At 44.7% G+C, this 27,197-nt stretch overlaps 1 protein-coding gene across 1 annotated transcript; it reads left to right on the top strand.

Annotated features, from left to right (window-relative positions):
* On the top strand, positions 1-26,886 carry TSNAXIP1 (translin associated factor X interacting protein 1). The gene is made up of 15 exons (XM_087728850.1): positions 1-206; positions 3,042-3,142; positions 5,369-5,492; positions 7,115-7,208; positions 8,050-8,246; positions 9,758-9,893; positions 12,233-12,405; positions 13,306-13,465; positions 14,012-14,142; positions 14,670-14,798; positions 16,594-16,755; positions 20,127-20,236; positions 21,710-21,827; positions 23,443-23,549; positions 25,862-26,886. Exons 1-15 carry the CDS (start codon positions 36-38, stop codon positions 26,118-26,120), a joined length of 2,172 nt encoding a protein of 723 aa, XP_087584976.1. The 5' UTR covers positions 1-35; the 3' UTR covers positions 26,121-26,886.
* Positions 26,887-27,197: the final 311 nt, after the last annotated feature.

Below are 27,197 nucleotides of genomic sequence, written 5' to 3'. Positions count from 1 at the left end.
ATCAGTGGTTGAATTTGGGCAGTGAAAAGAGTGGTATGAATTGGGATTACACAGAACAAGTCTGTGTATCTCCCTTTGATCATGAGTTCTCTGACTCCTGTTTCTTGCTGTTCCACAGCGTCTCATTTAATCCCTCTTCTCAAAGTGTAACTGGTAAAAACCTGCCTGCTGTGAAGGTCTCATCTGAGAAGAAACAGAGATATGTGGTGAGTAGCTCCCCCTCAGCTAACCCATCTTTTCACTTTTGCACAGGGCAATATGTGCCACAACATCTATTTGTATAATTCTGTGGCCTAAACTGGCAGGTTTCAGTATCAGATACTCAGTGGTGGGTTTCAAAAATTGTTCGAACCTACTCTGTGGGTGTGGCCTCCTTTGTGGGAGTGGCTTGCCGCCCATGTGACCGGATGGGAGTGGCTTGCCGCCCATGTGACCAGATATGAAGATGCCGACGACACTTGTCAGAACCACCTTAAATTACCTCACACACAGCACTGGCATGCATAAGAATAGGATGTAAACTTGTTTTTTAAAAGGCATCTTTGGTTTGCGTTAAAACAACTTCAACACACGCAATGTTCTGATTGCACCACAAACGCAGTAGTCATCCTCACCTTTCACAGAGGCACTGAGTTTTATAAATATGAGCATGATAGTGTAGAATAATCATATCCAAGGACCAGTGGTGGGTTTCAAAAAATTTTGGAACCTCTTCTGTAGGTGCGGCCTGCTTTCCGGCTCCACTGGTGGAACCTCTTCTAACCAGTTCGGTAGATTTGACAAACCGGTTCTACCGAATAGGTGCGAACTGGTAGGAAACCACCTCTGCAGATACTCAGGCCTTGCAAACCACCTGCTAATCTTGAGCATCCTGGGTCTTAAAGGAGAACCTCTACCATGACAAAAAATGACGGTGCCCTCTTCAACAGGATATGCTGGGAGGCGTAGCAAATGTTTGAGTAGACAAATGTTTCTCAACCTCACCAACTTTAAGATGTGTGGACATCAACGCTCAGAATATCCCAGCGAGCATGGCTGGCTGAGGAATTCTGAGAGTTGATGTCCACACATCTTAATGTTGAGAAACACGAGGTTGAGATGAGGTTGACAAGCACTAGAGTAGACCATTCTATCCACCAGTGGTGGGTTGCCAATTTTTTTACTACAGGTTCGGGCGTGCTTGCGCATGTGATGCTTCTGCACATACGCAGAAGTGGGTGGGCAGCTGGGCGGAGCCTACTGCCATCGCTACTACCGGTTCACCCAATCTGGGCTGAACCAGGAGCAACCCACCTCTGCTATCCACCCTCAGTGTCTTGTCTTTGAGATACAATGGAAAATAGTGACCCGTTGCCAATGCTGAAGATTCTGCCACTGAAAGAAGATAGCAATAGCACGTAACTTATATATCACTTCACAGTGCTTTACAGCCCTCTCTAAGCGGCTTACGGAGTCGTCATTTTACCCACCTTGGAAGGATGGAAGGCTGAGTCAACCTTGAGCCTAGTGAGATTCGATCTGCCAAATTGCAGGCGGACGGCAGTCAGCAGAAGGAGCATGCAGTACTGGGTTCACCAACAAATGCGCGCCTGACAAATGCGGGCCGACAAAACCGCCGTGACAAAATGGCGATGTTGAAAGCGCGCCCACTAAGGCGCGTTGACAAAAGCGCGCCATAGAAAAAACCACGAAAACAACGTTAACAACCCTAACTCTTACCCTAAACCTAACCCTTACCCTAACCCTAATCCTAACCTAAAAACCCTAATCGCGCTTTTGTGGCCGCGGTTTTGTCGGCGCGCTTTAGTGGGCACGCTTTCAACGTCGCCGTTTTGTCACGGCGGTTTTGTCAGCGCGCATTTGTCGGGCGCGCATTTGTCGGGTCACGGCAGTACTGCACTCTAACCACTGCGCTACCGTGGCTCTTATGCCATGTTTTCTTTTGCTTCAAGCAGCAGGATTCCTCAGTAAAGGACAACTTTCTGTCTGAAGGACTATCCCAGTGTTTTTCAGCCTCAGCAACTTGAAGATGCTCAGGCTTCAGTTCCCAGAATTCTCCAAACTAGGAAGCTGGCTTGGGAATCCTAGGAATTGAAAAAAGTTGTCAAGGCTGAGAAACACTGTACTGTTCCATCTAAGTACTTTATGGAGAAACAATTAGAGCATGGGATGCCATGAATTTCCTCTCCCAGTGGCTAACAGCAGGACATCAGATTTGCTAAGCCCGCAATTCATCTGGTCATTAGGCTTCCCCCGCAAAAATAAAATTATTGCATTTGGATTTTATAAACTATTGTTGTGGCCCGCCAGCGGCAAGCAGAGCTGGCAGCAGATTCAGACGGTGAGGAGGTCGGGGAGGAACATGGGCCAGTCTTGGAATCTGGGGAAGGGTCTGATGAGGGCTCTGTGTCGGAGGCAGAGACGGGGGCCAGAACCATCTGGTAGTTATTTGCTGCTTCCGGAGTCTGACATCAGTGAGGCAGAAGAACAGCGGGAGCCTGTTCCCAGTGTGCGCATGCAGAGAGCTGCTAGAAGGCAAGAACAATTAAGAAAAAAGGGTAGGCTTGGAGAAGATTGGACCCTCCCATAAGGCATAAAAGAGAAGCGAACTGGATGTGAGCTTTTGCAGGGAGCAATTAGTTCATCTGGTCAGTTCAAGCTTTGAAAAGTTCTGTTTGACTCTGTGCTAAGTTTGGCCCAGCTCTGCATTTGGCAATTAGGTCTCTGGCAGCATTCCCAGGGAGGTAAGGTGGGTGTTTATCAACATTCCCCTGAAAGACTGTGGCAACTTGAGCAGACATCTGTTGGCACCTTCACAGAGAGTTTGTGAAGCCTTGCAGAGTGGAAATGACCATAATCCACAGCCATATAAATAAAAGAGGGCTTTTGGGACTAAGATTATGATTTATGCTTTCTCTGGAAGCCTAGGTCAGAACAACTAGTGATTGTTCCTAAAGTTGCATCTATAGACAAAAAAAAACCCGAGGAAATGACCTGTTTTATGGAAAGAAAAGTGACTGGCCTATTTTCATCCTCCTTAGGTGCATTCAAGGAACAGCCACTTGTCCACCTGGCCAGCCTATGAACCAGGGCAAGGGATTCTTCAGAACCGGAAACCATGCACTCTCCCCGGTTGGCAAAGGTAGGTCTGGATATGGCATTAAGACGTCAAACTTCCGGACTTTTAAAAAAAACAGCCAGGAAATTTGGGGTTCAAATAAACACAGCGATACACCCAGCCATCTGTTCAGAAGAGGCAGATTCTCTGCTAACGCGGCAAGATGTTGTAAGTCTATAGTAGGGCAGTTGCTGCATTTACAAGAATCCTTGGCATCTCCAAGGGAGGGATATGATTGCAAGAGGTACTTAATATCAGGCTTTTAGGCAGCTGCTTCCAACCAAAAGTGATTCCTTCCAAGCAAAATACTTGGAAAGTTTTTTAAGCAAGATTTATTGAACCAAAGGAATGGGGTTACACAGACTGTTGGCAACTGAGCTATTTGATTTCTTGATTTTCACTTAAACCATCTCTTTGCCTTCTTTTTTTACTAAAAATGGAACAGCTGGCAAGTGCTGTTTACATATCAGGTTGGGATGTCGGAAACCTTCTCAATCTTTAAATATCTATCAATAGGAATAGAAAATATTGGGCTAAAAAAATCCTATCCTGAAACACGATACCATTCCCATTTTTCATTCCAGCCTTACTACTTGTGAGCCTAGAGGCTTCGAACTAGTCATTTTGCAGCTCCCAAGGCATCGCTTTAAAAAAACGGGTGTTTAAATTCCTAACACGTTGTGCTCTGTCATAAGAGGCTGTGAAACGCACAAGCAGCGCAGCGAAGTGGGGTGTTACATTTTTGAGACCTACAATCCCCCACACAGTGGGCCCGGGACAAAAAGCAGCAAAAATTGGATGTTTAAATCCAATCCAGTTACTCCCCTATGTATTTTAAACATCTAATCATCTGCCACCACGTTACAGAAAAATTAGAGGGCAGTTTTGGCTCACCACGGGCTTTACGAACAAAACTTCACATCACAGGATGCTGAGAAATTTTTACAAGTCTGAAATTGTCCCAGCTGGAATTCTTCTCTAGAAAGAGACTTTGACTCAAAAGGTGATTTTTCAAAAGATGACTGGACTAGGGTTTTTTTCCCTTGAGGAAACAGAGAAATGTTTTGCTTCCCATCCCAAGAAGTTCCATCGGTTCTGGCAAGATGGTGCTGGCTATGAAAGGATTAGTTTTGACAGGAGTTTGGGGGGAATGGGAGGTTTGTATTTTTTGCAGTCATCTGGTCATTAGCGCTCTCCCTGAGAGGTCTTGAGGGCACTTGGGAGTTAATCTGTGCCCGCGGGGTTGTTGTGGTGCGCCAGCAGCCAGCAGAGCTGGCAACACAGTCAGAGAGTGAGGAGGTTGGGGAGGAGCATCGGCTAGTCCTGGGGGCTGGGGAAGGCTCGGAGGAGGGCTCTGCATTGGAGGCAGAGAGGAGGCCGAGGCCGTCTGGCAGTGATCAGGTGCCTACAGAGCTAGACAGCAGTGAGGCAGACGAACAGCTGGAGCCTGTTCACAGTGTGCGCATGTGCAGAGCTGCCAGGAAAAAATAACAACTCAGAAATCAGGGTAGACTTGGGAGTAAAGTCCCAGGTGGAAGATGATTGCCCCCTCCCATAGGAAATAAAAGAGGAGCGAAAGGGGAGGGGGCTTTTGCAGGGAACAATTTGTTCATTGTCATTAGATTCGTTTCAGGAGTGTGAAGATCTGTCTGTGAATCTCAGAGACTCTGTGCCCAGTCTTCGGTGCTTGTAACTCTGCCCAGTCTGGCACACCACCTCATTTGGAAAATATTTACATGGCAGCTTTCCAAGATGGATAAGGTCTGTAGTCATAACTTCACCTTTGAAAGACTGTTTACCAGGCCTTGCTGAAAGTGAATGAGAGGAATTCACATTCGTTTAATAAAAGGGTTTTTGTCAGGATCAGGACTCTGCCTCGTGCTTTTTGGGGAAGCCTAGGTTAGAACAGGCGTTACCCAAATCAGGTTGCAATTGGTTGTGGAATCTCCTTGGAACTGCTAAATGCATTTCGTTGGACAGAGGTGGGGTCTTATCCCTCCTTCTCTGTTGAGAGAGGGCTGCTCAGTGTTAACATAAATGGCCTCTTTTACTCCTCTTTCAAGCCAGCGGTCCTCTCTATCCAGAAGCGGGACCCGACTTTGCTTTGAGCATTTGACTTTTGACTGCTTACATCTGCTGGGGGGGCTTTGTTGACTACCCTGGTGCTTGTCATTGTGGCAGTAATGTCGTCAACGTTCAACCTGGGCAAAATGTCACACCCGGTCAAAATGCTAATGTTCTGCCTTTCAGCACCAGCAAACCCCTCATGCCGATTTCCAAGCCACGTTACCTTGAACAGCTGGAGTCCTATTTGCGGGCAGAGTTACAAGCGATTGATCTGACCAAAGGAAAAGTTCAAGAACTTAAGCTCCAGGTTTGAGAAGCAGAGTTCTGCAGGGAATGCAGGAAGCTTTAAACCTTCGGGGCAGGGGGGGGGGGGGCTCAAGGATGCACGATTGGTCTATAAGGAATATCTTTGATATTGGACAATAGCGGCTAAACGGAAGCCCCGATTTTGCTCTTCTGAGTTACATACGAAAACCAGAAGGCGTCCTGTAAGAATGTTTCTAATTTTGGTTTTAAAACACATAGAACCAACGCAGTGGTGGGTTTCAAAATTTTTTAGAACCTCTTCTGTAGGTGTGGCCTGCTTTGTGGGAGCGGCTTGCCAGCCATGTGACCGGGTGGGAGTGGCTTGCAGGCCATGTGACTGGGTGAGCGTGGCCAACTTGTAAAATGTGGTGAAACTCACTTAACAAGGCCCTTGCTTAGCAACCAAAATGTTGGCTCAGAAACTCTGGCATTTGAAGCACGCAAGTCTTAAAGCTGTCAAGTTACAAGACCCTTGCACCCCTAACCCTTTAGAAAAAAAGCCCCCCGGGGTGTTCAAACTTGACAGCTTTAAGACTTGTGGACTTCAACTCCCAGAATTCCTCCTCTTGCTCTTCATCTTGATGATGTGCAGACGGGCGGGGGGAGGGAGCTGGAACTGGTTCTAAATGGCACTGTAGATTTGTGGAACCTCTTCTATAGAAGAGGTTAGAACTGGCAGGAACCCACTCCTGGAACCGAGGAGAAAAAAGTCTCTTCCTTGACCAGGAAGGGAGGATACTAAAATAAAATAGAAATTCAAGCTTTTTTATGGCTAAGACATGGCCACATAGACCTCTGAATCGCTGGCTTACTGACTGCAGGTCAATGCTAGCAATAGCACTTAGACTTATATACCGCTTCATAGTGCTTTTACAGCCCTCTCTAAGCAGTTTACAGAGTCAGCCTCTTGGCCCCAACCATCTGAGTCCTCATTTTTACCCACTTTGGAAGGATGGAAGGCTGAGTCAACCTGGAGCCTGGTGAGATTCGACTGTCGAACTGCAGCTAGCAGTCAGCTGAAGTAGCCTGCAGTACTGCACTCTAACTACTGCGCCACCTCGGCTCTTATCAAGCTCCTAGAGACCAAATGCATTTCTTAATTAGATTTTTTTTTTATCCTGCCTTTATAAGTAACTCAAGGTGATGAACATATATAATATGTTCTTATTTCCCTCCATAACAATAGTCCTGTGAGGTGGATTGGGGTGTGAGAGAGTGACTAAGAGAAAGTCACTCAGCCTGCTTTCATACCTAAAGTGGGATTAGAACTCACCATCTCCTGTTGATTAGCCCAAACTCACCCAATTGGCTTCCATGACTAAGGTGGGACTAAAACTCACAGTCTCCTGGTTTCTGGGCCAGCACTTTAATCACTACATCAAACTGGCTTTCAATGCAATGCCTATCCCTATTATAAAGTATTTAAGTCCACCAAGAATCTTTAAAGGCAAAAGAGGTGGATCCAGGGCCCCACTGTGGTATGAATAGAATAACACTGTTAATGCAGTGTTTTTCAAATTTTGCAATTTTAAGATTTGTGGGTTTCAACTCCCAGAGTTCCCTAGCCACCATATATTTTTTAAAATTTCTCTCTCTCTTCCCCCTCCCCTTTCCTATTTTTAGCCTTATAGAGAAGTATTTGAATGTTTCATGGAAGAATTCAAGACTTACAAACCTTTGTTGGCTTCTATCAAGAGGGAGTATGAATCAACTATAGGTGAGAGTGCTATGACATCGCCTTAGTAAATGTTACAGTGATATTGAACTGGCTAATTTTCACAGTGGGTTCTAAGCAGATTCCATACCAGTAGTAGACAGAGATTAAGATCATTTTAAATCCGGTGCTCTTAAAAAGCCCTATGATCCACAGGTCTCATGACTGTTCTGACGTAGGCGTCCTGAAACAATAAAAATCACATGCTTGGTCCCAAAAACCCTCTTTTTATTTAAACGGCTGTGAATTATGTTCATTCACAGCCCGTAACGAGTCACAACCAGTCTGTGAAGAGTCCCACAGAAGTCTGCCATAGTCTTTCAGGGTAAGGCTGATAAGCACCCACCTTTATCTCCCTTGAAACGCTGCCAGAGACCTAATTGCCAATTAGTTTTGCAAGGCCAAATGGAGCACAGAGTCAAACGGAGCTTCAGAGTTTAAACCAACCAGAATGAACAAAATTGCTTCCTGAAAAGGCTCAAGTCCATTTGCTTCTCCTTTATGTCTTATGGGAGGGGCCAATCATCTCCAAGCCTTACTCCTGAGTCGCCTTTTTTATCTTAGCTGTTCTTGCCTTCTGGCAGCTCTGCGCATGCACGCACTGTTCCTCTGCCTCGTTGAAGTCAGACTCTGGAGCTCCGGAGGCAGCACATAACTACCAGATGACCTTGGCCCCATCTCTGCCTCTGACGCAGAGCCCTCATCCGAGCCTTCCCCAGACTCCAGGACTGGCCCATGTTCCTCCCCAACCTCATCACTATCCAACTGCTGCCATCTCCACAGGCCGCCGGTGGACCATAACAATGACTTTTAGTAACTCGGAGATGTGTCTGTCTACCGGTAGCCCATCTGCAGGAAAAAATCTTCACTCTGGAATCAGTGAACGGTGTTCTGGTCACAGCCTCTGATCGATGTACTCAGCAAATCCTGGCTTTTCAACAGCAGGAGAAAATCGAAATTGCGAAATTGAAGGAGGAGCGGCTCTATCTGCTGAAGCTGATCGACAAAATGCAGGAGGAAAAAAGTTCGCTAGAGACCCAGGCAAGTCCCTTCCTTGCCCTATTCACCCTTTAATCACCTGGGCCTCAGAAATTGGATTTGTAGCATCTTTGCTAAGCACAATTGTGCCTTTTCAAAAACTCATCGGACTGCCTTCCCCGGGTCTCCATTGCTGATTTTGTTAAAAGAAAAGCAGGATAAGAAGAGGCAGCCACAGAGAGTAACTCACATGGAATATGTGATTGCAATTATCAGGCAGAAAGGAATCAGGTTTGTGTCTTAATCATCGGTTCCTAAGACAGAGTCCAGCAATTTCATTATACCTAAACAGAAGAAAGTATCTTCTTGACGTAGAGTATCGTAGAATATTTGGTGTCCTCCAAAAGAGGCCAAAATTGCAAATGGCTCAGTTTGTCTAATGGACAAATACAGGGTAAAACATAGGCTCTTTATCAGCTTTTGTCCCATGCAGGTAGTCAGGGGTGGGCGTCACATACTGTAACAACTGGTTCGCCCAGCACTGGAAATGTGAGCATGCGCGCCCCATCTGCGCATGCCTATGGCCTCAAAACACGGCAATTCGCTCATCTGCGCTTCCCACACATGTGTGCGGCGTCGAAAGCACAGTGATATAGGGCGGAGTGGCTCCCGAACTGGCAGCAGCCCACCACAGGAGGTAATCCTCAACTTACAAGGACACTTGAGCCCAATATTTCTGTTGCTAAGAAAGACAGTTGTTCAGTGAGTTTTGCCCCATTTTACAACCTTTCTTGTCACGGCTGTTAAGGGAATCGCTGCAGTTGTTAAGTTAGTAACACAGTTGGTACGTGAATTTGACTCCCCCACTGACTTTGCTGATCAGGAGGTCACAGCAGGGGAACACATGATCCTGGGACACCGTGACCATTGTAAATATGAGTCAGTTGCCAAGCATCCGATGTGAGGATGGAGATGCTGCAACGGTTGTTAAGTGTGGAAAACGGTCATCGGCCACTTTTTTTCACTAAACAAATGGTTGTAAGTGAAAGACGACCTCTAGGTTTGTTTGATTAAGACTGTGTTTCAGCATGACCCAACAAATGCGCGCACGACAAAAGCGTGCCGACAAAACCACGGCGCTAAAACCGCGACGTCATCAATGCGGCGACAATAGCGCAAAGACAGAAGCGTGATTTAAGTTAAGGTAAGGGTTAGGGTTAGGGTTAGGGTTAGGGTTAGGGTTAGGTTTAGGGTTAGGTTAGGGTTAGGATTAGGTTTACACCACACTTCTGTCAGCGCACTGTTGTCAGCGTGCTTCACCGCTCATTCGTCAGCGCGCTTTAGAACTCGCGATTTTGTCACCGCAGTTTAGTCAGGCGCGCTTTTGTCGTTCACCCTTTTTTGGGTGAACCGTGTTTCAGAAGGTATCATCTCCTTTGAGTTTTTTTAAGCCCCATCAAAGTTACGCACTGGGTATCTAATGCAATGTTCCAGAATAAGGCCCCACTACTGAAATGAAAATGTCACTTTTAATGATGCGGCCTCCATCGCCCCCACCTTCTTCCATTGTACAGGTGGCTAAACTGCGGAAGACGTTGGCCGAGGAATATCTTCGTTATCTCAATGAGTGTGATGCCCGCAAGCTATTACTCCTGGACCTCAACGAAATGTACCGCCAGAAGGAAGAACTGAGGCTCGCCAAGGAGCAAGGTAGAAGAAAGAGCTTCAGTTTTTCCCGCTAGCTCATCAACCTCTGCCGAGGAGCCTGCTGGCCCATCTGGTTGAGACGCTGGGTTGACAATCAGCCAGCAAGCTCACAGTGGCAGTCATGCTCATCGGAACCTTAGCACTGATTTACATTGTGTGTATGTGTGTGTTTTTAATGTGCTTCCTGTCAACCCTGAAGCTGACCTGACTGAAGCCATCTTGGAGCTTCAGTGTTGCCACCACTGGAGCTGAGGAATATGGAGGAGGGATTAGAGATAACTGGGGTTTTGTAGCCAAAATAAAATACTTTATCTTGTGAACCAAGGACATTGTCACACTGGGCCGAGGAAGGAGCAGTGAGCACTGTTCCCTCTAAGGTGCACGGCCATGCGGCCGTGCACGTGGAAAATAAACACCATGCAGCAGTTTCCAACTGCCACGCAGTGTCGTTTGCCGGACATGGACTGCAGTCTGCAGAGCAGCCGCACAATCACGATTGAAACCCCCTCCAGCTAAACAGGAGTCTTGAGGTGCAGCAGGGCAGCAAAGTGACTAGGTGGAGGGCTTATGGTGGCTTGGGCTTCCTGGAGCAACTATTTAGAGGGAACATTGCCCACAGCTGCCTTCGCACAAATTTAAGAGGGCTAAATTTGCCTCGTTGGGGGGGGGGGGGAGGGAGTGATTGGCCGAAACTCACTGAAAGAAAGTTCCATGTCTTTCTCACCCGCGTGATTAATTCAGCCTCTGAGATAAACGTATGGTGTCAAAGCAGCCGACTTCCCTTCCTCTCCAGCATCCATGCCTCAATTAACACATAAAACCCCTCAAGGGGTGGGGATGGGGGTGGGGGCTGGTCGCGAACCAAGAACGAGCTAACTAAGCCAAGTGTGGGTTGCTCGAGGCTACCCACCTGAGGCTCGCAGTGGCAAATCCAGGGCGGTGCAGCAGCAATCCTAAACTCCCACCTAGAGCGACTGTGCCACAGAATCCAAATGCAAGAAGCAGGATCTGTTTCCTCGCGCATCTCTCTCTTTCAAAGAAAGCCTTCCTTGTTCTACATCTCCTGGCTGCAATCTCAGCTATCTTTGAGTCTCCCGCTGGCCAAGTGACATCACATGATATTTGATAACTCATTGGGATTTTCAAAGTCATTGAGAATAGTTTTGCTTTTAAGCTAATTACACTTCCTTTCTTTCAGTTTATCTGTGCAATTTGTTGGATATTTTGGGTCACTAGTTACTATCACTAGTTATATGCAGAATTGTCTCCCAGAGCTCAGTAGTAATAGGTTACTGAAACCACCTGTATAGAGAGAAACAAATTGCCACCATTTTTTAAACAATCAGCAAGCGTTGTTGAACAGACAGGCAATAAATCCTTGAGTTTACAAATTAATGATGGAAGAAAACTGTTAGATGTGAATGAGACTTTATGCATTGGGATTTTAATCATTTTACTCATTTAAAATAGCAAATTGCATATAATACATTAAAATGAAGTATATCAAGTGAAATTCATTAAAATGAAGCATATCAAACATTTACTATTTTAATATTACCAGTATTAAGTGCCATTTATATATTCATTTCAGAGCACTTTTTTATTTAATCCAAAATGAATTTGAAAAGATAATTGTAGTGAGTTTGCTTTTGAACAAATATTTCTAAATTTATTTGTTTACAATTTTATTTGTTTTAAAATTTTATTAGTTTGATTTGATATAACACCTATTTCATTGTCTTGGGTGACATCTGTGAAAAAAATTCAGGTGCCCAGGCATGAGAATGTGCCGCTCAAACACTATACTTTTCCACCCACACTGAAAAAAAATTAGAGGGAACATTGGCAGTGAGGTCACCAGGCAACCAAACAGCGTCTTGATTGAGCCATGTTATTGATTGTTTGGGTTGGGGGAGAACTTTTAATTAGGTGAAAACCAAGGGAATATACAGAGTCGTTTTTTTTACCAGTCTGTGCCAATATGATATATCCAATAAAGCTATTCTTTGAGGAATTCACCTGCCTCGGAGTTTTTGCTTACTATGGGTCTATTACAGAGGTCTTCAAACTTGGGAACTTTAAGACTTGTGGACTTCAACTCCAAAAGTTGAAGTTGTCAAGTTTGGGGACTCCTGGACTATTACCTGGAATCCTGATGCTTTCATGCAGTGCCTAGCCTAGATCTTGGCTTTTCCATTCTCCCCTGTCCTTGATTCTTGACCAATCGCCAGTGGGATTTTTTTTTTTCCTGCTTAGTGATTTGAAGGTTCATGGTTTGCCCAATTTGGTGTGATTTTTCGAGTGTCCCTTGACCCTTCCTGGACTTCTTTCTTCTCTTCTAGAGGACGTTCTGGACGAGGACACAGTGAAGCTGAAGGTTGCACTGAGGGTAGCCCGCCAGGACCTCACCAAAGCTCAAGTGGACCTGAACACCATGCAGGCAAACTACGGAGATGTGGTGCCCAGAAGGGACTTTGAACTGCAGCAACAAAAATACAATGATTTGGCTGATAAAGTACGTTAAGGAAGAAACGTAGGAAAATTGGCAAATTCTCCATAACGGAGGAAGAGATCTAGTATTGGCTGTCCTTTCCACACACTTTGGAGCAAGGCTGTCAAACTTGATTTCATTGAGGGATGCATCAGGGTTGTGTTTGACCTCAGGGAGCCGGGGTGGGTGTGGACAGCTGGACCTCACTCGTGTTGGGGGCGCCTGTGGCGGCCTACGCACTCTGCCAGCGAAAACAGGCTCTCGAGCTCTGTTTTTGGCTGCGACAGCCTCCTGCAACCATCTACCAACAAAAATGGAGTTTGGGAGGGCTGCCTGCGGGCCGCTCAAGCTCTGTTTTCATTGGCAGAGGCACTGCGGGCCACTCCTTTGCTGTTTCCAGGGCCAGATCTAAGCACCCTGCGGGCCGGATCCGGCCCCCGGGCCTTGAGTTCAGGGGGTGAAATTCTGCAGGTTCTGGAGAACCGGTAGCGGAAATTATGAGTAGTTCAGAGAATTGGCAAATACCACCTCTGGCTGGCCCCAGAGTGGGGTGGTAATGGAGATTTTGCAGTATCCTTCCCCAGCCACGCCCACCAAGCCACACCACACCCACCAAGCCACGCCCACAGAACCGCTAGTTTAAAAAATTGAATTTCGCCACTGCTTGAGTTTAACACTCTTGCTCTAGTGGTAGAACTTAAGTAGAAACCAGCAAATCTATCTCCTTGCGTAGGAAGAGATCTTTCAAATTCTATTTACGCCTAACCGGAGTTTGTTTGTCCATTTTCTTCTCCATTTTCTGATTTTTAACGATCTTCCCGGGAGATATTTTAATTCTTTTCCACCTCCTCAGTCCAGAAGATCGCTTACCTAGAACTTCAGATTTTCTGCTCATTCTCATCCTTTGTTCTTCTTACCCTTCAGTTGTCAACTCTTCAAAAAGATTTTGATGACCTTCAGGAGGAATATGACATCATGTTGGATATACACAAACAAGTTGCAGAGGACCGAGATCGCTACTTCAATGACCTCATCAATGTCCAGCGGACGTCTACACCTCGCCCCGACTGGAGCAAATGTGGAGGTACAATTTAATGCAACCGACATTGCACAGGTAGTCCTCAACTTACAGCAGTTCATTCAGTGACAGTTCAAAGTTACAACAGCACTGAAAAAGGGACTTATAAGCATTTTTCGCACTTATGACCGTCGCAGCATCCCCATGGTCACGTGATTTATTTCGGCTGCTTAGTAACTGGCTCGTATTTATGACGGTCGCCGTGTCTCGGAGTCATGTGGTCGACCCCCTTTTGCGACCTTCTGGCAAGCAAAGTCAACCGAGTAGCCAGATTCACTTAACGACCGGGTTACTAATTTGAGAGCGGCAATGATTCAATTAACCACCGTGGCCAGAAAAGTCGCAAAACAAGGCAAAACCCGATTAACAAATTTCTCACTTGGCAAGGTAAATTTTGGGCTCAACTGTGGTCGTAATCTGAGGACTAACTGTATTTATTCTAGCCTTCTGTTACGCATATTTTTTACAGCGGGTGATTAAAAACACATTTAAAGTGCTCCTCCTTGTTTCAGATTCCTGTCCTGCCTGAATATTCTATTCCTCTCCCTACAGATGTGGTTCTTGGTGGAAATGAACGCTGGAATAACTTGTCGGTGGGCAAAACAAGCGACCAGCTGCTCGATGTGCTTTTGGAGGAAATCGGCGGGGGTCTCCTGAGAGAGCGGGACACCTTCATCGGGCGGGTATGATTGGGCTTGCAAGTCCTTCTGTGGCTTTTTTTTTTAATTATCTTTTATTTTTCAACATATAAACATTTTATCTTTGCTTAAACAGTGTGTTGTCGGGGTACCGATATCTCTGTACAACAGCTTTCAGCATTTACAAGATCATTCACATCAATGTTAATAATAAAGGACGCGGCGGCTCAGTGGCTAAGAGGCTGAGCTTGTCGCACAGAAAGGTCGGCAGTTCGGCGGTTTGAATCCCTAGTTGCCACATAACGGAGTGAGCTCCCATCCCAGTTTCTGCCAACCTAGCAGTTTGAAAGCATGTAAAAATGCAAGTAGAAAAATGGGAACCGCCTTTGGTGGGAAGGTAACAGCGTTCAATGCGCCTTTGGCGTTTATTCATGCGGGCTACATGACCACGGAGACGTCTTCGGACAGCGCTGGCTCTTCGGCTTTGAAACGTAGATGAGCACCGTCCCCTAGAGTTGGGAATGACTAGCACATATGGGGAACCCACCTTAAGCAGTTCTTTTTCTCCACAGGGAAGAAGCGAAAAGGTTCCCCCATATCTGAGATGTGATGGCATGGTTAGAAACAAGAAGCTGTCCAAGAAGGAAGTCGTGGCCCTTTTGAGGGAGATCTGGAAGGAGAAAATTATATCAGATCAACAGGTCTCTTTGCTTTTTCTCTCTCTCCTCCTATAGGGGCGAATGAATCTCTCTAGAGCTGACATCCAGGATAACGTAGCTGGCTGAGGGGTTGGGTTTAGCCTGAGGAGATCCAGGAGCCCCCTGAACATGGGTTGCTCTGGGTCAGGGGTCATCAACCTGCGGCTCTGGAGCCGCATGTGGCTCTTTCATCCCTCTGCTGCGGCTCCATGTGCTCAAAATATGTTTCACAAACACCAGGATGCGATTTATTGAGCTTTAAGCCTGAGGAGGCACACAGGATCAGATGGTTCAGTGGCTAAGACGCTGAGCTTGTCGATCAGAAAGGTCGGCAGTTCGAATCCCTAGCGCTGCGTAATGGAGTGAGCTCCCGTTACTTGTCCCAGCTTCTGCCAACCTAGCAGTTCAAAAGCATGTAAAAATGCAAGTAGAAAAATAGGTACCACCTATGTGTGTGGGAAGGTAACAGCGTTCCGTACGTCTTCGGCATTTAGTCTTGTTGGCCACGGAGACGTCTTGGGATAGCGCTGGTTCTTCGGCTTTGAAACGGAGATGAGCACCGACCCCCCAGAGTCAGAAACGACTAGAACAAATGTCCAAGCGGAACCTTTACATTTACCTTAATCTATTTGGAGTTAAACATCAAGTATTCATTAAAAGTAAAGCGCAGTTAAGTGTCTTGACTTGGATTGTGCGAAGCGGTCATATTAGCAAGAGAGAATTTAGCACCCACTTTGGGAAGAGGGAGTTCTGGAGTCTGCATCCTAGAAAAAGGGAGGCCAGGTGCAAACTGGAGGTTCAGGCAGCCCCCCCCTAATTGTGACCCAGTGAGAAGGAGCTTGGGTTTTGCAGTTGAGGAAGGGGCAAAAAAATCCTCCTTTCTTTCAATACAAGTAGTCCTCAATTTATAATCATTTTGTTTAGCAACTGTTTGAAGTTACAACAGCACTGAAAAAAATGGTGACCAGCTCTCGCGCTTGTAACCATGGCAGCATCCCCATGGGTCATGTGATCAAAATGTGGGCGCTTCGTGGCGAGCATGTATTTAAGGTGGATGCCGCATCCCAGGGTCACTTGATTGCCATTTGTGAAACTTCCCAGCCGGCTTCTTACAAGCAACGTTAAGCCAAATTTGCTTCATCACCACGTAACAACTGCAGTGATTCACTTAACAATTGGCCAACGGCCGATAAGAACTCACAGGGTAGGCCTCCTCCGGGTGTCGTTGACCGGACAATGCCGGCTGGCGACCACTCGGGGGAGAGCCTTTTCTGTAGCTGCTCCGGCTCTGTGGAACGATCTGCCCGCAGAAATCCGGACCCTTCCCACTCTCGTGGCCTTCCAAAAAGCCACCAAAACCTGGCTGTTCCGGCAGGCCTGGGGCTGTTGATCTATGAATCAGGTCCAGCCCCCAGCTAAGCCGAATGTATGTTGTGTTTTTAAACTGTTTTGTTTTCTCTCCCCTATTTGTTATTTTTATTTTATCTCGTATTTGTAAGCTGCCCGGAGTCCTCCGGGATTGGGCGGCATGTAAACTCATTAAATTACGAATTACGAATTAATTATTGTAGCAAAAAACAACAACAACAACACCTGCGGACCTGACTCACTTAACAATGCCTTGCTTAGCCACAGAAATTCAGTACCCGATTATGGTTGTAAGTTGAGGGCCTCCTGTACTGAATTGAATTAAACCCCAATGCAATTGCTAAATCTAACATTTTCAGGATATCCGATCTGGCCTTTAATCTGAGTGTCTCTTCTGCTTGCTTTTTTTTTTGTTTTTTTTTTTTTACAGAAAGGGAGACAGTCTAGTCTCTCTGATTTCTTCCTAGGCTTCTTTCAGAAAAAATACGGTGAAGGTGTTGCTTTTGACTGGACTTATAGCATCTATGAAAGCCTCAAGCTCTTTCGGTCGAATGAAATGATGGCCTTGTTTCTTAGCATCCTGACAGGAAATGTGAGTATCTTACTTGCTGAGGATAACAAAGAAATACATTAATTGGCGCATGCCACAGGTGTTTTTTTGGGGGGGGGATCAGTGGTACCATCAGGCTGCCCACAGCTTGAATCTCTAGATAAAAACGATTGTTGGCTCCATTTGTTGAGAAAGGTATAGCTTTATTAGAGATCAAGTATATTGCAGCATTGCATAACCAGAATTGAGAATCGCACACCAAAATTCCTAAATTCTACTTTTCCTTCCCCCCTTTACTGCCTCTCATTGCCCATCCCAATCAGAGGTGGGTTCCTACCAGTTCGCACCTATTCGGTAGAACCAGTTCGTCAAATCTACTGAACTGGTTAGAAGAGGTTCCACCAGTGGACCCGGAAAGCAGGCCACACCAACAGAAGAGGTTCCAAAAATTTTTGAAACCCACCACTGGTGGGTGTGTAATGTCCCGCAATTATCTACACATTAATAATGATCTAGTAATATTTCCTTATACATTTTAGGGATCTTTACTTACATGTTTTCTTTCATACTTTTGGATTTCTAATTTCTGTTTCCGTTAGTTGGCAATTGCTAAAACCAATCCCATGTGAAAAAGTATTCAAAGCCTTCTTGATTTTAATTGTCAATTTATTTATTCCTGCACATTGTAATATTTATTCATTTACATATCTCTGTTTTTCCACTGTTGTGCAAACACAATTCTAGCAGCTGCTAACATGTGTAAAATTAAATATATATTATACTCCCTTTCAAATAGCCAACAAAATATTTCTGGTTTTAATTCCATATCTTGCTTTACGATTGCTTCTAACCACTAACTTCTGAATAGCTACTTGGACCGACCTAAGTACTAATTCATAATTTCATATCCGGTCACATGGGCAGCAAGCCACTCCCATCCAGTCACATGGGTGGCAAGTCACTCCCACAAAGGAGGCCACACCCATAGAGTAGGTTCCAACAATTTTTGAAACCCACCACTGATCCCAATGTAATCAAAGTTCATGCAAGATGTTTTCATAAAGGTCAGTCCAAGTATAGTTGGTATGCAGCTCCCTCCTTTCAGCCGGGTAACCTTGAGGCAGTCTCTCGAGAAAGTACAGCATCTACTTTCTATTTCCCAAGCATTCCTCCACTTCATTCCCCTTCGCCACAGTTCATGGCAGTCTGTCACCGCCTAGCAGTGAAACCCAGCAAGCATAGGGTGGCAGCTGACAGATTGAAAAGAATAGGAGCATTCCTTGTTCCGGGGTTCTATTATAAATATAGGATTTTGAAGCTTGATGAAAGCAAGTATCACAACAATTATCAATAATGGGCAGGATAAAAATAGCGTGAATTAGGTTCCCTCTGGAATGAACTCCCCGCAGGGATTCGGACCCTCACCTCTCTCCAGGCCTTCCGAAAAGCCGTCAAAACCTGGCTTTGCCGGCAGGCCTGGGGGTGATGAGTTCCCTCCCCTCTCGACATGTATGGTTGTGCGATTGTTGTCGACTTTTATTATTTGTATTTTGTCTTTTATGTTCCCCCTTTTTTTCCCCCTTTGAATTGTTTGCTGCCCTGAGTCCTCCCGGAGAAGGGCAGCATACAAATAATAAAAAAAGAAGAAAGAAAGAAAAGAAAAGAAAAGAAAGAAAGAAAGAAAGAAAGAAAGGTTTTTTTTTTAATTTGACAAATTAGGATTAGCTTTTGTGATGGATTCCTATCCATGTGACGCTGAAGACAACAAAGCCAAGAAAAATAATAATCAACATGCGCATTGTGCAAAAGGGCAAAAGCACTCATGAGACAAAAGGCATGGATGCAGTTGCAAGATAGGAGTGATGCAATAGGATTGGTGGATAGCTGTGTTAGCAATCTGGATTAAATAAAAATTTCAATTTAAATTGGGGAGTCAACTGCTTCACATCCGAAAAACCTACCATGTTTTCCCGAAAATAAGACAGGATCTTATTTTCTTTTGACTCTCAAAATAAGTCCTTGGACTTATTTTCGGGGGGGGGGGGGTTCCTTATTATTTTTGAGGTGCAGGAGGCAGTGACCATGGTCACCTCATGGCTGCTGCTGTGTTGTAATATTTTCGGGGAGGGCTTATTTTAGCGCATGCGCTCAAAAGCCCAATTGGGCTTATTATCGGGGGGAGGTCTTTTTTTCAGGAAATTTAATTGAATTTGAATTTATTTCATTTATATGCTGCCCTTTTCCCCGAAGGGGACTCAGGGCGGCTCCCAATCCAAGTCAAGGGAAAGGGTACAAATAAAGAATAAAAAAGACGAACAAAACAATACACAATTTAAAAAGCACACAACAACCATACCATTCGAAGGAGGGGGCAAAAGCTCTTTAGCCCCAGACCTGTCAGAATAGCCAGGTTTTAAGGGCTTTGCCGAAGGCCTGGAGGGTGGTGAGGGTTCGAATCTCCACGGGGAGCTCGTTCCAGAGGGTCGGAGCAGCCACAGAGAAGGCTCTCCTCCGGGTGGTCGCCAGTCAGCATTGGCCGGCGGATGGAATTCGGAGGAGGCCTAATCTGTGGGATCTAATCGGTCTATTGGAGGTAATTGGCAGCAGGCAGTCTCTCAAGTACTCAGGTCCAATCAGGGTAGGAGTGGGGCAAAGTATGTTATAGTCACCCCGATAGTGTAATTTCTGCAGGAAAGCTTTGGCTGTTCACAATAGCTATCATCACAAAACAGCTGTGAACCAGAAGGCAAACTAATTTACCTCCTGCTGCACTTTCTACTCCCCCCCACCCCAAATGTGATTAGTCTTTAGTTGTCTCTTTTTTCCCCATGCTTGGATAGACCAATTTCCAAGTAAACCAAATCATAATTGTACCAACATATTATTTTTTTATTTTATAAGGATTTCTGTGAGGCCTACTTGACCCGAGAGGCTTTGCTGGAAAGAAAAATACCGCTGCAAGGTGCCATATTAAAATAAACAGCGCATCTGACCCATACCTGTGGTTTCAATGAATGAATGGCCTAACTCTGCCATTGCTAGAGAAAACTAGCTTGACCTCCTGAACTTTAGTTCTTGATGGGTCTTCCAATGTCCAGTTTATCAACATCCAAAGGTTCATTGCAAGATGTTTGAATGACCATATCGCTGCTTGGGTATTCTCCAGAGCAGGGGTTTACAACCCTTGGCAACTTTAAGCCTGGCGGACTTGAACTCCCAGAATTCCACAGCCAGCAAAGCAAAGGAGAATTCTGGGAATTGAAGTCAGCCAGGCTTAAAGTTGCCAAGGTTAGAGGTCCCTGCTCCAGAGGGTAACCCATGCTGGCTAAGGAAGATGGGATTGATGATCCATACTGGGGAGTGGGAGGACGGGATCGTGCTTCAACTGAATGCTTCTGCTATCTCTTTCACAGATGGATGAAGGAGTATATCACAATCACCTCCTGGAACTTAACAACTTGTTAAAAGAACTGACTATTGCCGATACCGAAAATACCGGCCAGTTGTCAGAAGAGCAATTCCTGTAAGAGCCACTGTATAATCCTTACCTGTAACAGGACAATAAACCAGAACTGGAGCCCTAAAAATAGGCATATATTTTAAACTGATATGCAGTGATGTTTGGGGTTTTTAATATTTCAAATATTTCAAATATTAAAACATTTCAAAAACTATATCCTGGCCACACACCAATGCAGATTATCAAAAGATTTAGTATGTTGTTCAAATCCAAGCTTTGTTGCTGAGTATCTTATATCTAGGGGTGGGATTTGACCGGTTCGGACCGGTTGTGGGAACTGGTAGCTCTGATGATTAGTTGGGAGCGAACTGGTTCGCTCCGACATCAGGTGCCCCCCTTCGCTTTACTGATCTATATCTTCTCAGCTGATTTGCGCGGCAGAGCGAATTGCTGAACCTCAGTTGTGTCACTTACCCTAGCAAATAAGTTTTCTTAAAACTGCGCACGCAGTGTGCATCAGGCATGTGTGTGTGCAAAGCTCTATCTCTCTCAATCCCACTATATATCTCTCTCCTTCTCTCTCTCTCTCTTTCCTTCCTCTATATTTATCTCTGCCTCTGTCTTTCTCTCTCCCTCCATCTACCTCTCTTTATCTGTCCCTTTCTCTCTCCATCTATCTCTCTATATCTACCTCTCTATCTCATTCTATCGTATTTATCTCTATCAATCCATTTAATCTGTCTACATTCTCTCTCTCTAATATCTGTCTCTAATCTGTCTAGTGTATCTATCATCTATCTTTCTGTCTGTCTGTCATCTATCTAGCGATCTAGCGATCTATATACACCCAATCTATCTACTCTCTCTCTAATATATCTGTCTCTACTTATCATCTGTCTGTCTATATCTAATCTATCTTCTCTCTCTCCCTCCCTCCCATCTGTCTTGTCTGTCTGTCTATCTATTATCTATCTATTATCTATCTATCATCTATCTATCCATCTATCCATCCATCCATCCATCCATCATCTATCTAGCGATCTAGCGATCTATATCTATCCACCCAATCTGTCTACTCTCTCTCTAATATATCTGTCTCTAATCTTTGTCTACTTATCATCTGTCTGTCTATATCTAATCTGTCTTCTCTCTCTCTCCCTCCCTCCCATCTGTCTTGTCTGTCTGTCTGTCTGTCTGTCTGTCTATCTAACATCTATCCATCCATCCATCCATTATCTATCTATCTATCTATCTATCTATCTATCTATCTATCTATCTATCTATCTATCTATCTATCTATCTATCTATCTATCTATCTATCTATAAAAATCTGTGGGCAAAGGGTAAGGGAAATCCAGCATTTTCCCTAGCTGGTTTGCTCAGCTTTGGGGAAAGAAAGGTGTCAGGCATTGAATACAGTTGTCTGTCCCCTTTTAGAACAAGCTAACATAAGGAATATTAGCCCTTTAAAAAAAATGTTGTGCCTGAATACAGACCGATATCCAAAGCTAATATGTTTTCTTTCTCCTGCAATAGCTTTGCCTTGAAGTCAGCTTTTCCACTAAAAACAGACGAAGAGATCCTAGAGTTACTTGATGCAGCCGGCTTCAGATCAAACGTTCATAGTATTATGTACAAGCTGTTATTCTTGGAGGTTAGTTGCAACATTGGATAAGAAGCAGTTCAGTATTCATGGGGGAGGGAGGAGGAGACTGGGATGTGTTAAGAAGACTAATTTCTAAAAGGGGGCCTAACACTGAGAAAGCATATAAAATATTATTTACCTTTCTAAGTGGAAAAGAAAAGTGCTTGGCCTTATTTTCGGGGAGGTCTTATTATTTTTGAGGTGCAGAAGGCGGCGAGCGTGGTCACCTCCTGGGTGCTGCTGTGTAGCAATATTTTCAGGGCTTATTTTCAGGGGAGAGGGCTTATTTTAGCGCATGCGCTCAAAAGCCCGATTGCGCTTATTATCCAGAGAGGTCTTATTTTCAGGGAGACAGGGTAGATATTTCATTGTTCAATTTTCTCATGTCAGCATGTAGGATTTTGCTCCTGGTGGAAAGCCAAAGGGCTTCCCATGACAAGACACCTATTCATGTTTTAGGAACATAGCCTGTTGTAGTTGTAGTTGTAGTTGAGTTTATTTATAGGCCGCCCTTTTCCCTGAGGGGACTCAGGGCGGCTAACAACTTGTATGGGAGGGGAAAACATACAATAACATAAAAACACAATGTATAATTAAAATCAAACAACATTCATTCAACATTCGGGTGGGGGCGGATTATGCTCTTTACCCCCAGGCCTGACGGGATAGCCAGATCTTGAGGGCTGTGCGGAAGATCTGAAGGGTGGTGAGGGTACGAATCTCCACGGGGAGATCGTTCCAGAGGGTCGGAGCTGCTACTGAAAAGGCTGTTGCAGTTTATTCAGTAAACCACGGTTAAACAAGCCTTCGTTTTCAAAATATGTAAACTCAGCTGGTGAATCCTCTGTATTCTTTCAGTGGGGGGAAAACAACTCATTGTAATGTTGATTAATTGCCAATAGTTTGGGAGAAGAGAAATGCTGAATAACAACAATGAATTTACACGCCGCTACAGCACTTAATGTCAGGGTTCTTAGTAACACCCCCAATGAAAGAAGACACTGAGGCTCGAGTTTCCTCAACCTTCCATTTTATTAGAGATGTCATATTGGCACATCTGGGAAAACCCGAATCTGAAAGCTTCCAGGTTTTCCCCGCCCAAAAGAAAGTTCAAGTCCATACCCAGCGCCTACGTGTCCATCACATGGTCCAATCAAGCACTCTCCCAATTGGAGATGCCTCCCAGACACGCCACTCCAAGTACATGAACAAGGCGACCTTGACTTTCTGATAAGGAATGTTATTTTGGCTATACATCTCCCATGCGCCATACAATCCCCCCCCTCCCAGTTTCCCACAGTAGAATGCGTTTGAATATGTGGCAATAGCAATAGCAATAGCAGTTAGACTTATATACCGCTTCATAGGGCTTTCAGCCCTCTCTAAGCGGTTTACAGAGTCAGCATATTGCCCCCAACAACAATCCGGGTCCTCATTTCACCCACCTCGGAAGGATGGAAGGCTGAGTCAACCCTGAGCTGGTGAGATTTGAACAGCCGAACTGCCGAACTAGCAGTCAGCTGAAGTAGCCTGCAGTGCTGCATTTAACTACTGCGCCACCTCGGCAGGGTGGAGGCCCTATTCAAAGATGGCTTCCAAGCCTGAAACTTACATTCATTTACAGGACGACGAAGGGAAAACAGAACCCATAATTACAAAACTTAGGAACCAATATGTGGTGGAGAAACAGACCTATCTGAATGAACTACGTGCTGAATTAGGAACCTTGCTGTGAGTATGTGAGCGGGGGGGAGAGGGGGGACTCCCATTGGTTTAAGTACATCTAAATTCAGGTTCATCGTAATCTTCTCCTTGTTGGCTTGCTTTCTTGTTTGCATTTACAAGTAGCCTCTGTCTGGATCCAAACTAGACATTTTTCATCTTCAGGCATTTCTAGTTAAAAAAGAAAACAAAAAGACGAGGGCGAAATTAGTTCAGTCAATAAGCTAAACGCGTACAAGTTTGACGTCTTCTTGTGCCGTATCCATCATCGGACGTCGCCGATCGTGTTGGCAATCCTATTTTTGTCAACAGCCACATGAGAAAGTGCTGCTGAGTTTTGCCCAAAACCAGTCCCTTAGGTTTTGAAGCCATGACGTTCGTCTTCTGCCTGGACCTCATTTGCCTTCAGTCTTTCCCTAAAGCAGTGTTTCTCAACCTTGGCAACTTGAAGATGTCCGGACTTCAACTCCCAGAATTCCCCAGCCAGCGAATGCTGGCTGGGGAATTCTGGGAGTTGAAGTCCGGACATCTTCAAGTTGCCAAGGTTGAGAAACACTGCCCTAGAGGATTAAGTGAAGGATGCCGTATTTTTCCGGGTGTCACATCCCATGTCCAAAATATTCTAACTTTCCCTTTTTAATGGCTTTGATGATTTCCCTTGGTTTCCCCAGGCGGCATTTCACCTCCTCGTTTCTGATTTTGTCCACCCAACTTATACGTAACAGCCATCTGTAAATCCACATTTCAAATGCTTGTAGTTTCTTCAAGCGGTTAGCTTGACATACAATAGCTATAGCAGTTAGACTTATATACCGCTTCATAGGGCTTTTAGCCCCCTCTAAGCAGTTTACAGAGTCAGCATATCGCCCCCAACAACAATCCAGGTCCTCATTTTACCCACCTCGGAAGGATGGAAGGCTGAGTCAACCCTGAGCCGGTGGGATTTGAACAGCCGAACTGCAGTCAGCTGAAGTAGCCTGCAGTGCTGCATTTAACCACTGCGCCACCTCGGCTCTATAATACAACCCCAATTGAGCCTAAAATTCCTGTTGCTAAGTGAGTTTGGCTCCATTTTACGACCTTTCTTGCCAGCGTGGCTAAATGGATCACTGCAGTTGTTAAGTTAGTAATGCAGTTGTGAGGAGAATCTGGCTTCCCCGTTGATTTTGCTTGTCAGAAGGTCGCCAATGGGGATCGAAAGACCCCGGGGACACTGCAACCGTCATAAAATAGGAACCAGTTGTCCAGCATCCAAATTTTGATCACATGACTGTGGGGATGCTGCAACGGTTGTGTGAAAAAGCGGTCGTTTAAGTCCCCTTTTTCAGTGCTGTTGTAACTTTGGACCCTAAGTAAATGGATGGTTGTACGTCAAGGACTCCAGAAACGTATAAATACCCTGCCCTGACATTTTTTATTAAGTTTATTTTCCATTTTCATAGCATATAATCACATGTATACTATTACATAGCCAACATCATATTGTATTATTAAATGTTTACATCAATTCATCTTACCATCAACTCCCAAAAACAATTATTGGCTCTTCTGATCTCCATACACCATATTTGTACCTTATCCATCACTTTCTTCTCCCTCTCTCCTCTCCCTCCCTCCCTCCTTTCTTCCCTCTGTCATCCTTCTCTACTTCCCCTTCCTCTCTCCTTCTCCTCTCTCCCCTTTCCACTCCTCCTCTTCCCCCCTCCCCTCTCATATCCCTCTCTTCTTCCCTTACCTCTCTCCTCTACTTCACACTCTTCATCTCATCTACTTGGTATATTTCAGCTTCTGAGCAAGCTCCATTTTATGTTGATGGTATTTATCATTCCTTTTCAACATACATATTTAATTTTAAACATATATTTTCCTTTTTAAAAAAAAGAATAAAAAAGTATACATATATAGTCATTGTACTTTCAACACCCACCACCCCCAGCCTCATTTTGGCCGAGATGTAGACCTGGCTACAATTCCCAGCTATTCTCATCATTATATTTATATTGTGATTCTGCCCTGACATTTTTATTATATCTCAATTCTCTTTGGGGTTGTCTGTGTGTGTGTGTGTGTGTGAGAGCGAGAGAGAGCGAGAGAGAGAGAGAGAGAGAGAAAGAAAGAAAGAAAGAAAGAAAGAAAGAAAGAAAGAAAGAAAGAAAGAAAGAAAGAAAGAAAGAAAAAAAAACTTGGGAGGAACAAAGTGTCAACTTTAAATGGGCAACTCCAAAAATTGAATGCTAGAGATTTAGGACACAGGTTTGACAATAAGATTATGTAGCTTTTATACTTTCTCAGCAATAGCTTTTGCTCTTTCTTGTTCCTAGCGATGTGAGGCCCGATGACCTGAGGGCAGCTTTTTGCATAATTGACCATGGCTTAACTGAGCAGACCTTGGAATCTTACCTCTCTTACGCCTTCCAAGTTTCCAAAGATCAGCTGGACCCTGCCGTCTCTGTTCCCATCGAAATTCTGATGCAAAGGCTTATGACGGGAGATATCCACAGGCAAGGACCGGCCCAGGAACTGCCACAGCGTGCGCCCCCATCCCACCCGGCCGAAGAAACTGATCATTCCGGGATCTGACTCAACCCACTTCCTCTCCCCCTCTCAGATTCCTTGAAATGATAAGATCTGTTGAGGGAGAATTGAGAACAGATCCGCAGCTGGTAACTGAGACCCAGGAGCAAAGCTATGATCCCGGTTGATTTCCCTTAGCCTTAGATAAAGCTTAAAACGAATTACAAAATCCAATGCATGTGCTATTAAAATGTCTTAAAATCCACTCAAAGCATTTAGTCTGGGGCATCACATCTCAGACTGGGTAATTTCCACTTGTGTAGGAAGCGTTTAAGGTGAATTGGGCAAGAGCTTCAGGTTTGCTTGCAAAAAGTACCAGTATTTCCTCTCTCGTGCCCATAAATATTCAACCACTGGAACCCCACGAAGAAATGATAAAATGACAGTACAGCCGACTGGATGTTAAAATAATTTAAACCTTGTGCAATTTCAAACGTTTTGGGTTTTATTTATCGCTTTTGAACTATTCTGCAGCCCGGCTGGGGGCTAGAAAGTGTAGAAAAGTTTACATTATTAACACACAAACCAAGGGCAGCTAAAGCAAAAGAAGAGGTAGCGAAACGAAATTGAAAAGCCAAACAACATAACCATTCTCCCCCCCCCCCCCCGACCACTTCAAGGTGTTTTTTTTCTAAGTTCCAGTTTGTACTGAAAAAAGGAAAGGAAGCTTACCAAGTCTTGAAAATGGATGGTTTCCAGATTAGTGATGTTAAAATGCATTGTATATAAACAATGTTACGATACAATAAACTATTAAATAAACTTCTTATAAGTGTTCTGTCTGACAACAAAGGGCTTTACGCTAGGGGATTCTTTTTTCCAGTGTGTTGCAGAGGAACAGATATGAACGTATAAGGGATGAAAAAAAAATCATTTTGTCCATTTTTTTTTAATCCAATGTATACTTTCCCTCCATACTATGTGGAAGGAACCTGCTGCTATGAGAATAGTTTATGCTGTTCTTTCCAAAGTTGCCGTGTAAGTCTCAGCTGGAAAAAATTGCATATGTTGGATAAATTTATGTACACAAATCTGTTCATCAGGATAGGCTGTGCCCGGAATACGCCTAATTGAATAGCTGTA

The sequence above is a fragment of the Thamnophis sirtalis genome, unplaced genomic scaffold, assembly GCF_051295495.1.
Source record: "Thamnophis sirtalis isolate CommonGarterSnake01/CBP01778 unplaced genomic scaffold, rThaSir2_p1.2 scaffold_14, whole genome shotgun sequence".
Lineage (NCBI taxonomy): Eukaryota > Metazoa > Chordata > Lepidosauria > Squamata > Natricidae > Thamnophis > Thamnophis sirtalis.
Note: the sequence above shows the minus strand (reverse complement) of the source record. Positions and strands in the feature narration are given on the sequence as shown.